At 39.6% G+C, this 16,348-nt stretch overlaps 1 protein-coding gene across 1 annotated transcript in view; it reads right to left on the bottom strand.

Moving 5' to 3' along the window:
* AHI1 (Abelson helper integration site 1) overlaps positions 1 to 14,723 on the bottom strand; it is a 93,581-nt gene extending 78,858 nt beyond the window's left edge. Inside the window, exons 1-7 of the mRNA XM_074144651.1 lie at positions 14,658 to 14,723; positions 9,555 to 9,626; positions 8,759 to 8,880; positions 2,705 to 3,315; positions 1,996 to 2,153; positions 996 to 1,209; positions 55 to 247 (exon numbers count right to left, since the gene is read on the bottom strand). Coding sequence (XP_074000752.1) covers positions 55 to 247; positions 996 to 1,209; positions 1,996 to 2,153; positions 2,705 to 3,315; positions 8,759 to 8,880; positions 9,555 to 9,564 — 1,308 coding nt within the window. The 5' untranslated portion in view covers positions 9,565 to 9,626; positions 14,658 to 14,723. The remainder of the gene's footprint in view (positions 1 to 54; positions 248 to 995; positions 1,210 to 1,995; positions 2,154 to 2,704; positions 3,316 to 8,758; positions 8,881 to 9,554; positions 9,627 to 14,657) is intronic.
* Positions 14,724 to 16,348: the final 1,625 nt, after the last annotated feature.

Here is a 16,348-nt window from a genome sequence, read left to right on the forward strand (position 1 = left end):
CATACTGTTAAAGAAACAAACATAACGAGCGTAAATTTGATGTAAAATATTTACCTCAAAAAACAGGATTACACAAGGGCTTTCTTCAGTATTTTGAATAAAATAATTAAAACGTTCATTAAATATGACTTGCTCCTCCCACTCTGGAACTGTTGATTTAGACTGTCTGAAGTCATACGGTTGTGTCATAATAGGAAGAATGTGCTCTATTTCTTCTTGTTCATAATAAGATGAAACTTTCCTCTTGCTGTTTGAAAATTTCCAAAGAGTTACAATTGTTATAGCACCTTTAAAAAAACCCAACTCAAACAAAACAGCATTTTCAATTACGGAAAGCAAAAAAAACATCCAAGATACCATTTGTCTGATTTTAGAAAAAAAATTTCTAAAGCCACCCAGAATTTAAGACAACTCACAATGTATATAGAATGCTACAGACAAGTTCAAAATCCTAAAAATCAAGTTATTGTTACCAAATTTCTGCATAATGATCGTGGTAGAGTCTACTGCTTAGACACTGTTAAAATTAGGTTTTCAGGAAAATTATGTATGACAACAGTGGAAACAAGTAACTGAAGCGATTAGAAATACGAAGAACTAAACGTCATTTCAGAATTTTAGAAGTTCTTTTATAAAATGGAAAAAGCAGACAGTATTTATGCTACAGGAGTTTTGCTTATATATTCTAATCTTGGCTGCTACATATTTTTGAGATTTAGAAAATTTTCTCTGAAAAGAATAAACTGTGCTGTAAATATGACAACCTCGAGAGCAATACAGCAGGGCAGAGCATTTAGAAGTGCTAAAAAGAAAAAGAACACCCTACTGTAGGCATATAGGTAGGTTACTATATCTATATCATAGATACAGAAACTAATATACAACATTGCAAGCCTAAAATTCATCATTATTTTTATTTCCCTATTTAATTTTCTAGGGATAATCTATGTGTTTATAGTAATCATTGATAACAGAAACAGTTTATTAAAAGTCACCTGTGATCCTTCTTAACATATAAACCACTTCTCTGATCAACAACATGGATTTTAACCATGGGATGAGATACCAGGAGATCAGTTTTAAGTCGATCAGATCGATGGATATAAACTCCCAACACAAGATCATCATCAAAACCAAATTTAGACTGAGTTGAAATTTCTGAATTCTTCATTTCCTCTTCATTTTCTGCAGCAACTTCTGTGTTTTCTTCTAGAAATAGGAACAAAGTAAATAAAGATTACTGTGTCCCCCCAGTGACAGTTTAAAGGAGTAAAAATGTTTAAGGAGTAAAAACTTGACATTCACACAGTTCAATATCCTACTCTGGACTACAACCTATATAAGGGTTGATTTGGTTTTGGTTTTTTAAGGAAAACAAAAAACAACATAAACAGAAGCATTATTTTCAGAACTTCCTCATTTACAAGTTACGGTAAGACCACCGTACTTAATAGATATCAAAAGACCTACTCCTCATCAATTTCTGTAATCTCCGGTTTTTAAACTAGTTTCTTCTGTTGGCCTCCACAACGTCTGAGGGAATGAATTCTCCATTTTGACTATCTGTTGCATGAAAAAGTATTCCTTATGTTTGAATTGAGCAGCTGGTTAAAGCAGTGGTGATGCACCATTTATAGCATAAAGTAAATAAAAATGATAAAATATTTAAGACAATTAGAAGATGCATCTAATAATTCACTGTAGAGGTGGTTTTTATATATTATATTATGCTTTAAAAAACCCCACTTTCTAACCATTTATCAATTTCAAAAATATTTACAGCAAATGGATTCTCAAGATTTTAGATTGATACATCAAATTAACTTCCTTACAAATTAGTCTCAAAATGGGAAGAACAAAAATACAATCAAGTAACTAAAGAAGCACTACCATGGACAAATATTTCTGTAGCAGCAAAAAAAAAAAAGAAAAGAAAATAAAAAAGATGGGTAAAGCAGCAAAGCAGCACACAGTTTTAACATTTTGTTGGCAAACCTTTTTTGGTTTTCTTTTTAACCTTCTTTGCTTTAGGTTTCTGTTTTTCCCTGCTTTCCTCCAGCTTCTGTCCTTCTGATGCAAACAGTCTTTCCAATGACTGATCTTCATTGCCATCTTCTGCTGGATGATGCTGGAGCTCAGAAAGGGACATCGTACTGCAATGGAATGGATTGCTGTCAGCAATTGTATTCTACCGCATATATGGATAGAATAGATCATTACCATTATTATTCTACTTGAAATTTCCTCTTTAGGTCTGCAACTCATCATCTGTGTATCTTCAAAATGCAACACCACCCTCCCACTCCAACATTAATGTCTTGCCTTTTTCATTTCTCTTCCCCCTAATTTCCAGATAATTGCAGAACTATTCAAGCTAATAGTCTTTTTCTGGATCAGGGCCATCACTCATCACTAAAAAAAAACATGCACAGAATTATCTTAAGTTAGTTGAAAGTGAGTTCCACAGAAAATAAACATCGGATAGCAACGGAGGGTATTTTTTAAAAAACTTAAACAGAATCTGTGAGTTAAATACTAATCTTGATACCATTTTGAAAAAGTATTTGGTAATATTTTTTCGTAACAGAATCATCCAGTTCATCACATATGCACAGTTTCTCAGAAAGCTTCTGCCTATCTTAAAACAAAATGAAACATTTCGCTTCAGATTCACAGACACACAGTATACAATTTATCATGGTACCTTGTTTCAGCTTCCCTTGAAACTGCTACTTCTTTCTTCTTTTTCTTCTTTTTGCCCACTTCATTGTTCAATACAACTTCATGGCTTTGAACACTGAAGGTAAATTCGGACATCTGTTCTTTAAGTTTCATTCTTATTTTCTTTTTAATTGCATTTGCCTCATCCTCAGCCACATGCAGCTGATAGGCTCGGATTAGCTCTTCTTCCTCTTCTAATTCAGTTACATTTCTCGCTTCAGTCAAGGAATTTTTAATCTTTCTACCACCTTCTTGATGAGGTACATCTGTTTGTGATTTACTTTTTGTTTTCTTCTTTGGAAAATCAGGAATCTTTTTCTCAAAACTCTCCAATTTACCTTCATATACATTTTCCTCCTCATTAAATTGTTCTTGTAACAGTGATACCTTTTCCTTCTTGTTAGTCTTCGGCTGCTTGTTCTCCTCTCCACTAACAATATCATTGTTTATTTTCTCTGCAATTGAGGCCTTCTCTCTCAGTTTATTTTTTGTAAACCGGGGACTCTCTTCTTCAGGATTATATGTGTTATTTATAATTGCTTCATCATTCACACTTTCCTTAGCTAGATCAATATTACTTCTGAAGGTGTCGAGCTATAAACGAAAAGAACATAAAACATACTTGTACTAAAAATTGTGTTCTAAGGATAAACATCACACTTTATGTTTTTTCTGTAGTGACATTACACAAAGCAAAATGAAATCAAAGACCTAGTTATTTTCTTGTTTAAAATTAACAAGTAACAGATTGAAAGGCAACAGAAAATTCACGCTGAAAAAACCCCACGTTTTGTGTTTGGGCACTTCATCCTCAATTTTTTTTCACTATGTTTTTAAATGACTTTTATGCATATCCAGTAAAAAAAAAGAAATCAACAAGTCTACCCATAAACAGATGCCAATGCTTTAGACTGTGGAAGACTTGAAGATTACATGCAGCACGAAATCAAGTATTTTCATTCACTGAAAATGCAAGTTAGAGACAGGCTTCAGGCTCAGTTGTTTGTAGTCTCTTTCACCGAAAAGTTTTACAATGAAATTATATTAAAAAGTGCTAAAACTGAAAAACTGATTTCCATTAAGACTTTTTTTTTTAAAGAAAGTATAAAGTTGAACTCCCCCCACTCTATTAGTAGAATGACAAAGAGTTGATCTAACAACCAGTCTAGTAAAAACAGCTAAGATAAATTTCAGCTAACGCATTTGTTTGTGCACTCCTCCTGCCGATTTTTGCTATTTTTTTTTTAATCAGAAGACACATTGTAAACTTTCCCTCTCTCCTTTGGGTTTCTGTTCCTGGTTACTAAATGCCTTGTTATAATGGCCCATCCCTGGAAACATTCAAAGTCAGGTTGGACAGGGCTCTGAGCAACCTGATCTAGTTGAAGAGGTCTTTTCTCATTGCAGAGAGGTTGGACTCATGACCTTTAAAGGTCCATCCCAACCCAAAACTATTCTATGATTCTATGATTACTCCGAATAACACAGCAAGTAACTAAGGCCTAATTCTGTAAGGAGCTTGACAAACACATCTCTGTTCCTTGATGGAACTTCTATGAAGTCGCTGAGGTTCATTTACTCTGTTCAGTCTTCCATGAAACTCTCTGGAGTCTCCACAGGAAACATGAGAAAAGACTTTAAAATCCAATGAAAGCAAATTTTAAAAAAGTTGGAGAAAATGTAAGTATCTGCATACAATCTCTTCTTTGCCAAGACCATCTTCCTCCCTCAATAAACACAGACATCCCCTTCTAGCTGGGATACTTCTCCCAGTTACAGAATCATGTTTGCCCCAAATGTTTTTAAAAAGGGACAATATGTGTAATAAGTGATCACCAAAATGTACAAGCTTATAAGAAGAAAAAACAGAGAATGAAGTTGCAATGGCAGTCACACTTTGGAGGATGGATCCTGACTTAAAAATGCCCACTTGCGGGAATAATCTTCCTTCTAGCCATGGAACAGAGCACTCAATGCGCAAGTCATCTGCCTCCATGTTGCATGCCCTTAATTATGTGACCCTGCAAAACTTCATCACTATCTTGTTTTATTTGCATTCAACATTTGAAGAGAGAACGTGGAGAGAGAGGAAAGTAAAAGTATTGAAGAAGGCAAAGGGAGGAAAAAGAAAGTTTGAAGTACATGAGAACACAGAAGAGAAAAAATCCAGGAAGTTTATTATTTGTACAGGAAAATGCACTAACTAGACTTCATTAAACAACACTGTCCTAATAAAGTATGAGTTAAAAAAGAAAGCATCTAGAATTTCATGCAAGTATGCTTATCTAATACATCAGAAAAATCTAAAGCCATTCATATATCTTTTCAGTAGGCATCTTTATTTTTAGTATCCTATGTCTAAAAATAGTTTAAATTATCTCAGTATGAAATCATGAAAAAACCTGTCTTTGTACCTTCATGTTTTACTTGCTTAAATACACCAGTAACTTCCTCTTTATTCATAAGTCAATGATTTAAGAGGATGTGGAAGATTTCATATAAATAACTTGAAATACAGAAGAGAGTAATAAAAAATAAAAAAATAATAAAGCAACAAGCTTTGTATAAACTGAAAGACAACAAAATAAGGATAATAGATTGTCCACTTCCTTATCTGCACTTCTACAAATAGGTTAAACTGCAGAGTGTAGGGAATGAAGGTTAAAACACACTGACAATTAAGACCCAACAGTGACCAATAGCTAAGGTCATGCTGATTTTTGCCTTTGATAGAACATTAATCCATTAAGCCCAAGAAGTAGAATTCCTTGAGAAAACCTAAACAAAAAGTCCTCGTCTTTGACCTGTTCAAGAATTTCTGAAATATCTGATATTCAAGAATCATTTCCTCAAAGAAACCTAGCTGTTACAAAAGCTTGCTTGAAACATTTACTGGAACTTGTTCTTTATTATGTCTACAAACCAAAAAAATATGTCAACAAATACATGTCATGAATAGTAGCAGCACACAGTCACTTAATTATAGCAAATGTACTCATAGGAAAAAAAAAATACAAAATATCCTCATAATGAAATAAACAATCTTAAAGTACAGCAAGTTCCAGGAATATTATGAATAGATATTGCAGGCAGCACAAAGCTGCTTCAGCCCCTCAAACACAAATTCCTCAGATACATAAGCCTGTGTGATCTTAACTCAGGCCAACTTTTCCACATGCTGTAATTTTAACAGAGAGGAAAGATGGCATGGAGTCACAAAACAGTTAAGTAAAAGCCAAGACGTTCATGAAAACCATCAGATTAGGTCACAGGCAGAGGCAGGGATACTGTTATAGATTCTCTGGCTGGTATGGACTGGTTGTAAAAGACCCTTTGCTTACAGCTGAATCGGTAATGAATGTACTTGTGATGCTGGCTAGTTGGGTGGGATGTTTAAAAAAATTTTAATGCACTAGGAAACCAATTTTACTGCTGTTGCTCATATAAGACTACAAAATGTAGACGCGCAAAGCTAGAAGAACTTTAATATACAGATAAGATGGGCTTGGAGAAGTTTCACCAAAATTTAAAAGAAACCATTGAGAAAACGTGTATGGTCAACTACTAGCAGTTCTTTTATTTTAAGTGCAAGAAACCTAGTTGGAATCTCAATAATTATTCAGTGCCTGTCAGTTTATGCAAAAAAATAGCCTATGAAACAGATCCTGGGAAAATTCTACAACCTCAAAGCTCTGCAGGTTTTGTTTTACATCTAAGACAGAAGCTAAAGTACTGAATTAGTCAGAAGAAACCTGTAAAACCTCTCTTACCCAAAAGAACACAAGAATTTTCCAGCCTGGAGACAAACTACTATTACCTGTACCCTCATGAAACTCCAGACACCAGCCTGCTATCTGGGGCCTGATGAAGAAAGGGAAGGAGTGGACTCAATGGCGTAGGAAGTAAAAAGTTTCAAATGGATAATCTGCTGCAGTCCTGCCTTGAATACAAAACCGTATTTATAAATGTGTGCCCATCCCAATACTGGAAACTGGTCAGAATACAGTCTAGGGAAGAAATTCTTGCCTTCATATAATGGGATCTTGCTTTTCACCTGGTAGAAAACTTCACTGACATTTTCCGAGTTAAACATCCCCTTGAAATCTAGATTGAACTAAATAAACCCAATAATTTTCACACTGATTTTGGATAGATTAATCTATCTGGGCAAAACAGCCTGGGCATTGCCTGGTGTGAGGCTTGCCTCATTCTAACAACTTGTAATAGGAGGCACAACTGTGTCCCAATTGTTTTTTTCATCCATGCCTTCAGGCCTCATACCTACTGCACCTACCTGTGGCTATTAAACAACAAAGCAGACCTTTCACTGGCCACAGCTTATATCTATTTCCATCTCCACTACAAGCCCCTCATTCCTATCAGTTGTGACTTCAAACTTGTCCTGCCCTACTGACATCAGCCTTTCCTCTTCGAGTCAGGCTGCTTGCCCAGGTAAGTGGGCAAACAATCTCCTTACCATTACTTCTGCTGTTTAAAATCACAGCAACCTGCTACAGCTCCAAAACTCAGGTTTCAAGGAAACAGTGGACTATGATGGGAAAGTTTTATTAATTTAAGAAAGGCTAGGTTCAGTAAAGACAAAAGAAAACATCAGACTGGAACATTTCCAGTGGAAATCTGCTCTCAACCATGACCTGTTTCTGATCAAAAGTGGGAGACCATTTATGGCAAGCGCGTGACACAAAGAAAACCATCACCGATAAATTTCACAGTATTTCAAGATATGTGAAACTCTATAGAGCTAAATTATATAAAGTGAAGAAAACTGGAACAAAACCAGCCAACCTTCTCCATCTACCTCCTCTTCCCCTCCCACACACGTTTATTTCTTACAAAGAAATGACTGGTTATTTGCTGAAGCTTTTACAGAAATTTCTACTTGAATGCAACCGGCATGCAAATACCAACCTGAGCTCTTGCAACTTTGCCACATTTAAGAAAATCTTCAAAAATGGTCAGTATTAGGTTTCAATACAACTTCTCCTCAAATTCTTATTTTTTTTGTGCTTTGGTAAAAATCTACAGCTTCAACAAAACCGTAAAGCTGGCTTCCACGCTGATCCTAAAAGCGCTTCTCAATTTGTGTGTATACCACTAACTTGTGATGCAGTTCACTGTGATTTTAAGTGGTTTTAGGTAATTCCAAAACACTAGTGATTTACATTAGAGACTTCTGGAATGGAAACCAATTTTAAAACCAAAGTAAGCTTAAAATATTTATGAGTAGTATGTCATTGTATATGAACATACAATTATGTGCTCAAAAATACTTATATCATAAAATACAGATTTAAAAACTCACATTTCATCAAAAAAGTAAACCTACCCAAGGAAGAATTTAGTCTTATATTTACACATATGCCAGCAAAAAAAATAAAAAGGAAAAAAACATCCTCTAACTCTTCTATGCTGTATTTTAGACATCACATTGATTCTTTGTATTGACTAAATACCATATACTTCAAGGAATGCAAAATTTAAAAAATCCACACAAATACCAACTTCAAATTGTCAATCTAAATACAAAATTATGTATCAGTGTAACAATACCGAGTTCAATACAACTATTCCAAATACATATAATAAATACATGTAATATTCTGACATCATATAAAACACCACTTCTTTGTCTTAAATGATTCACTTCCAGCATCTGGTATGAATACATTCATACACTAAAGTAAATACTGAACTTGAAAATCTTAAAACTTCTCTGAAAAATGAGAATTTAAATGTATTGGCAAACTTTAAATGAGTGCCTGCCTGCATGTGCCACTTGCTTTTAACCAGTATTATATTCTATATAATTTTGGCATAACTCCAAACTACAAGGATGCATCGCTGGTACACAAACACAAATAAAGCCCACATCAAAACCAAAGGATATGTACAGAAATATATGTCATCATTTATTTTTTTTTTTAAATGCCTACATCTCCTTTCTACAATACATTTTTCTGATCCTTTTTCCATTAAGGAAGGCAACCAAACAAAGCTTGAATGTGTTCAAACTCACCACGATATTCTCTTGAGACTGAAACTTCTTTTTCTTTGATTTATTTCTTTCTGTCAGGCCAGCGTGGCGTCTGAAGATTTCCTCAAAGCGGACTTTGGTTTTTGCCTTTGCCTCACTTTCAACTGCAAAAAGAAATCTCGAGTATGATTCACTAGCTCAATAATCACCATTGCTAAAAAAAGTGTGTTACCATGCTTCAAAATTGCAAAGGACAAGAACTATTTTATCAGAGAAAATTTACCAAGAAATTCACACTGATAACAAAGGTGACACACTGTCTGCAGGAGAAGCAGCAGCTCTGGGTTCTTACGGAATCTGGATTCTTATGGAATCTAGAACCCAGAGAAGCACCACCCTGAGACAGATCGGTAAGAGACAGGAGCAGGCATGGATATGAAATCATTTGGAGCTGAGAGCCCCTGCCTTCCTGTGCATCACGATACTGCTATCAGCAGCATTTCATCCTTTGAAACAGTAGGTGTTCTAGCCCCCCTGAGGTAATGCTTAATTTGTAGCTGCAAAATTGAAAAAGCAATCTGGCAGACCACTGCAAAAAGGCTGTTGAATCCTCAGCTACAGCATATTTACCGTTGTAATTAGGATTTTTACAAAAGCCCTAAAATTTAAAATAAAAATATTTAAAAAAATAACAACACTTTGAAAATCAGCTATAAACATGGACTCAAAACTGAGCCAACACAGCAGTAAAAATTTATAGACAGAAGTAACTTCTATCATTTGCATCTAGTTCTGACTATAGAACATGTATTGGAAATCAAACACAAAGTATTCTTACCTGCTGGCATTTTCAGTCCTCAGTTAGAAGTGGCTCAACACACCAGCTGCTTCTTCCTCAGAATTCACCATTCTATTTAAAGTAATTAACAACTTTCATTAACATAACTGGTCCGCAGACTTGAAGCTAACAATTGAATGCATGCTAATTAATATCAAGGATGAGTACAGGTCTTTTAGGGAAGTATTTATTTCTAGACTATTTGTCTAGATTAGTAAAAGTTCTCTGCCATCAAATCTCAGCTCAGGATTCTCAGCGTCTATCTGATACTTCATTTGAGAGTAAATAAAAAACAACACTATAGCAGTTTAATTAGCTACATACTTCTGAGCAATAGTCAAATACTTCAATACTGTAGTCCTCCAGTCTTCTACAAATACCTACAGCTTATTTAAATAATAATGACCCATGAAGCCATTTATATTAAAGCCTTTCTAATCAGGTTCCTATCCTGACAGCATCATCAAGGAAGTCACACTGTAGCCAGCTGATAGCTTTCAACACAAAGATTAGTATCTACCAACAAATGTAACGTTATTACAGGTATAAATATTTATGTTTACATAAAGCATTTGTATTTTGCGTAAAGCAGACAAGCAATTACATGAAACTCATTTATCTACAGAAAAAATGTTAGGCCCTCCTGGTTGCGGAGAAAAGCCTACAAATCCAATCCAAACAAAGCTGGAAGGCAAATAAAAATATTACACAGCTTTATCTTTCCATCAAGAAAATTCAGAATGTTTTACAAAAAACTTTAATACAAAAGCTGTTTTGTAAACAGTGGAACTAACGAAACCTACCTTTCTATGAATGTGTTACATTCCCCTTAGCCTTCCATGCAATAAACTATCACACCAACCTCCCTGATAGCTCCAAGTTCTCCTGAGGTAACACCTTTTAGACACCACTAGCTCCCATTCACCGGACACCCAGACTACATCTATCCTAATAAATTAAGACGTGGCATTAAATACTCCCAGGCTATACGGTTGCATTATCCTTGGCACCATTTTTGTCCAAGCCACTGAACGTTCACCCAAGCAATTCCTGGGTTTAGGAGTTAGTATGGATTATAATTAACAGGCAGTTAGCACACAGCCACTCTGATTTGGGGCTAAGAGTTTAATAGCATTAAAGTGGGCCAAACATACCACTTCATAGCCTCAACACTAAAAATCACTCCGGGGCACATATGTCTTAGTGTTACAGGAAAAAGCTGAGGCTACAGCTCCATCCCCAGGCATCCGTACTACAGTACCCTCAGGTCCCTCCCATCTCTCTTTCACAGTGTTACTTGCTTCTTTCCCTGGTTTATTTCATGTACTAAGTATCCAGCAATCTAAGGCTTTTTGAAATGAGCAAGGGTGACCAGAAGGGACTTTGTAGAAAGAAAAACAAAAATGTTTTGGTTTGTAATATGCTTCATCCCATCACTGACAAGGTAGCAATATTTTCACTAACTAAAATATGTTTTGACTTATAAGGGAAAGCTTTACTGTCGCAACTAAAACAGTAACAATTAGAAATAACACTTCTTACAAGAAATAAAAACAGAAAATATTATTGAAAAATAAATCTGCTTTTTCAATTTATACGTAGTTATACCAAAAGGCCATTTTAAAAGTACTACAGTTATTAAGTGCTGCTTTTCAAGTAGTCAATTCACAATCAGCTAGAAAATATAATTTCATAGAGTAGAAAACTAAATATAGTTATAAAATACAGACTCCATAACTTTAATCATTCACTGAGGATTGCTGGAACATGGAAAAGTCTCTTATGACTAGTTGAGTGATTTCAACTACGCCTCAGAAAAACTAACTACAAATAACAAATGAAATGCTGAAGTGCTCAAGTTCAAAACATAAAATACGAGAGACAATATAGAACAGCACAGCAAAATACGTGAAGTGCATACTTGTTCCAAGTATGTAAATGATTTTATGGTCAAAGGTTAAATAAAACACACCAAAAAAAAAAAAAATAAAAACAAACTATAGGTAAATTAATTTTGCAGATACTTATGCTTATAATGTAGCAAACACCTTTCCAAAGGCCAGGCTCACCTCACATCTACCAGCACCATCTGTAGAATGCATAGATTTGCTTAATTCATGTGTGAGGGCATCATTTTCTATTTACCTCTATTTATTCAGTAGAAGTAGATCCTCCCATGGCAATAAAATTAAGAGTTAAGTCCTCTAACGACAGTGCTATTATTTTATAGAATCACAGAATGGTTAGAGTTGGAAGGGACCTTAAAGATCATCCAGTTCCAACCCCCCTGCCATGGGCAGGGACACCTCCCACCAGACCAGGTTGCTCAAAGCCCCATCCAGCCTGGCCTTAAACACTTCCAGGGATGGGGCAGCCACAACTTCCCTGGGCAACCTGTTCCAGTGCTTCAGTACCCCTACAGTAAAGGATTTCCTCCTAATATCTAATCTAAATCACCCCTCTTCCAATTTAAAACCATTACCCCTTGTCCTGTCACTACACTTCCTGACAAAGAGTCCCTCTCTGGCTCTCCTGTAGGCTCCCTTCAGATATTGGAAGGCTGCTATGAGGTCTCCCCAGAGCCTTCTTTTCTCCAGGCTGAACAACCCCAACTCTCAGCCTGTCCTCACAGCAGAGGGGCTCCAACCCTCTGATCATCTTCGTGGCCCTCCGCTGGACCCGTTCCAACAGGGAACATTTCCAATTTAGAATTACATGACCTTTGACATGGTGCCTGAAAGCAACTATTAGACTTGTGTAAATATAGATCATTAATCAACAAGGGTAAGAACAAGGCTCTTTACTCAGTATAATCTCACCTTAAAATAGGAGAGATTTAATCTTACATTGAAGTTCAGCAACCACAGTGCCCTTGTCTGAATACTCTGAGTTATCATTAAGATTAATCTTGTAAGATGCATTTTTGCCTGATCAGATTTGATCTCTTCCATGTTAGTAAATATAAGGCAATCCAGGAAAAACAAAAATACATATTGGAACAGTGGCATATTCCATCCATCAGGAATTACCAAGAAAACAAAATCACGAAGTCCAAACTTTCAAGAATTACTGTATACCTTCCTGAAAATAATCTGATTTGCTCTTCTCTAATATTCCATCTGTATTTATAAATGTGATTCTACATTAAAATCTTGCTCTTTTCGCGATATTTTACAATACTCACTGAGTCACTCTATTCTGCATCCGTAACATAGGAATTTTCTACGTAAAACATACCACAAAGCCCACTATTCACAAAAAACCCACTTTTATTGATCACTAAAAAAACCCTAAAATCAAATAAAACCTATACCATAATGGAGCAGAACATACAAAATCTGTACCACACAATGGGAAGTGACAAACTTCCTACCTAATTAGGACCATTTAGGAAACTGAGTTGACTAAATATAATTGCACACTCCAGGATTTTTGTGAACTAAATCCCTCTCTTTTTCCTGTATTGTAAAAAGCGAACGTAACCTTCAGCGGCTGAAAACAAGCAGAACATCAGGTCTTGTTTACTTCTCATCTTTTAGAGGAGATCAGTCATCATAGTGGGAAATCTTGGGTTTCTAAAGCTATCTGTAGGTATCATTACTTCGAGATCCGAAAAAGCTTTACCTCAGAATTATACAGCAAAATAACACTGCGTTGAGTCTGTTCCTTTTCACTAATGACAAATGTGACATCAAAAAACAATCTGGTTTTATTCAGGAAAACTCAGTATTTAAGTCCAGAAAACTGACAGCTCAGTTATTACAATGTAAATACCTACACACTTGCGTATCAAATAAACACTACTAAAAGCACAGTAGCTTTCTACCACTTGAGATGCGCCTGCAAAAAACCTTGTGTTCACGCTAATTTAAAAGGATGTTTGAAAAAGCTGGTGCTATCAACAGTAACACATCAGAAAACTTTAGCTTCAGAGTAAACTGCCTTTTCCCAGATTTGGCACCTTTCGTCGGTCAAGAGAAGGCTGGTAAGTCTCTCACTGTCCTGATGGCAAAACTATTGGGCTTCAGCTCTGTATAAGGAAATCACAGAATGGTTAAGAGTTGGAAGGGACCTTAAAGATCATCGAGTTCCAACTCCCCTGCCATGGGCAGGGACACCTCCACTAAATACACCTTTCACTGTTTAGTACATTTTAAGTCTCTGCCTTATCTTAGATAATAATTATGAAAATGGGTTCTCATCGACAGACCACCCGAAGTATTTTGATTTCCAAAGTGCCATTTTGCTTTGCGTAGAGGAGTAATGGGTAAACAAGACGCAAAGGAACACTCCCAGCACAGACCATAACAGGACTAAGCGATGGGATTAATCGCACTTAACGTGCGGATGCACATTCCTCCTGCGAGGGAGGCAACGCTGCTTTGGGGCTTAACCCGTCAGGCACGGATAAACGCGGTGTCTCCATGTACTGACCACGCAATCTCACCCCGGTAAACTATAAAGCTGGTACTGGGAGGGGGAAAAATACCAATCAAGGGATTACCGCTTCGGGCAGCCGGGCTTCATGCCACCAGGCTGCACGGAGACCTGAAGACGTCCCCCACACGCCGGCCCCTCCAGGCCGCCTGACCCCCCCGGGGTTACTCTGAGCAACCACGCCGGGTGCGGGGCCCAACTCCCGCTGCTTCCCACACTCCCCGGGCCCTGAGCCCCGGGCAGAGCAGATGAAGGCCGGCCCGGGCCGGGCAGGGGAGGGCAGGGCCGGGCCGGGCAGGGGAGGGCAGGCCGCCAGCCGCCCTCAGGGCCGCCTCAAGCCGCCCGCGCGCGCCGCCACCGCTGCCGCGCGCGCCACCGGCCGTGCCACAGCGTAACGGCAGCCAAGCTCCCCCCTGCCCCGGGGCCGGCGGCGGGAGCGGGGAGCGCCGCAAGCAGGGAAGGGGAGCCGGGGGAGGGAACAGCGACCAAGGAGGCGTGCCCCCAGCCTACCCGCCTCTGGAGCCGCGCATTAGAACAAGCGGCGGCAGCGCCCGGCGGGACCCCGGCCCTAACGCAGCCTCCTCCCCGCCGGCGCCGCGGAGCCCTGCCCTCCGCGGCCCCGCTCCCTCCCGCCCGCCGGCTCCGCAGCGCGAAGCCATCACTCACGTCGGCCCCGTCCGCTTCCGTGGCAGCGCCGCGGCCAGCCGGCCGCCCCGCCTCCCCCCCGCCAGTGGGCTGCCCCGCGCTCTCTCCTCTCTCCCCCCGCAGCGCCGCGCGGGTGGTTTGGCCGAAAACAACCGCGGCTGCCAAGGCAACGGCGCGCCTGGCGCATGCGCGTCGGGACGGCTCGGGCAGCGCACTCTCGTGCGGGATCCCGCCCGATAAGCCGCGGCGCGGTGAGGCGCATGCGCAGTACGGGCAGCCCCGTGGGGACGGGTATGGCGGAGGGGGAGCGGCGGGATTGGGCCGTCTCTGTGCCATCCCGGCTCCCCTCAGGCCGGTTCTTTGCGCGGCCTTGGCGCCCTGAGGCGGCGGGAGCGGGGTCGGCCTTGGCGAGGGAAGCTGAGAGCTTCCCGGGCCGCCTGCGCGGGCGCTCCTGCCGCGCGGCTGGTGGCGCCGCTCCCTGGCGGCGGCCTGTGAGGGGGGCCCGGAGGCGCGGCGGTTCTGCCCGCCGGTGGGCCCGCCACAGGAGGCGTGACGGCCGTGTCTTGGGGGGGGACGGGAGCCAAGAAACTCCTCGGGGTGACCATCCCCGCTGAGGGGGTTTGCTGGCCCAGGAAGGGGCAGGCTGCCCCCGCCTCTCTCCCGCTGCCCCTCCGTGACTGCGGGTGGGAAACGGGAGAGGCCGCCTGGTGTAAAAGCGGAGGGCCTTGCAAAGGTGTTGAAGTGAGACTAGGGCAACGTGTTCTACGAAACAGAAAAATCTCAGTAATTAGCTCAGCAGTGCTTCTTACATGTTCCAGATCTGCTTGTAGTGTCGCTCTCCTCTCCTGGATGATGAGCTGATTACACAAGACTTAGTAAAAACATGAAATTGGAATTTAGAAAAAAGACTCCAAAAACCTTTTGAAACAGGGGATCCCTTCAAGAATATTTTATCATCCATTAAAAACTCAAAAGTGCAGAACAGCTCTGGAGTTCAAATTAACAGTTGCTTGAATAAAGTCTCTGGGTAATGGCCTCAGGTGGAGTCAGGGAGGTGTCTTACCAAGTGTTTGGAACAGACATCAGCTTTTTGCAAATGGCAGCACAAATGGGTTTGAAGAAACTAATGCAGATTTTGGATGAACTGTGGCGGTATCTTTTCAGAAGCGAAGCTGGGTAGAATTAGCCTTGAGTTGACCGTGTGTGTGCTATTTGTACAACCTGGAGGTGAGCTAATGCTTGTGATCCTGTGATCATGACGTCCACTGTTCCCAGGTGTCGTGTCCCTCAGATTCTGTCAAGAGTTACACCAGCTGCCAGAACACACATTCTGAAACCTTGTTTTCTTGTTTCTTACATAGTATTAGATGCTGTTCCTTCTTTCTGGTGCTTGCCTCTCTCCTCTGCATTCTCGAATGCTTACACCCACTCTGCTGATAAATACGGGTATTTCTTTTTTTTCATAAGGCAGGTGTCCTGGGTTGCCTTGGCGTAGCACAGACAAAAAGAGGATGGTTCTTCTTTCTACCCTAATCATATCACCATTCTTGCATATCTCCGTCCTTGATAGTGCCCAAAACTCGATTAAATAATGGCCTTGAGCAACCTGATCTCACTTTGATGCTGTCCTTGCATTGAGGAGGAGATTGGACCAGTGAACCAGAAACCCAGATGTCCCTTCCTAACTGAGTTTTATGATTATGACATTATTT

Source organism: Numenius arquata, chromosome 2 (assembly GCF_964106895.1).
Source record: "Numenius arquata chromosome 2, bNumArq3.hap1.1, whole genome shotgun sequence".
Classification (NCBI taxonomy): Eukaryota; Metazoa; Chordata; class Aves; order Charadriiformes; family Scolopacidae; genus Numenius; species Numenius arquata.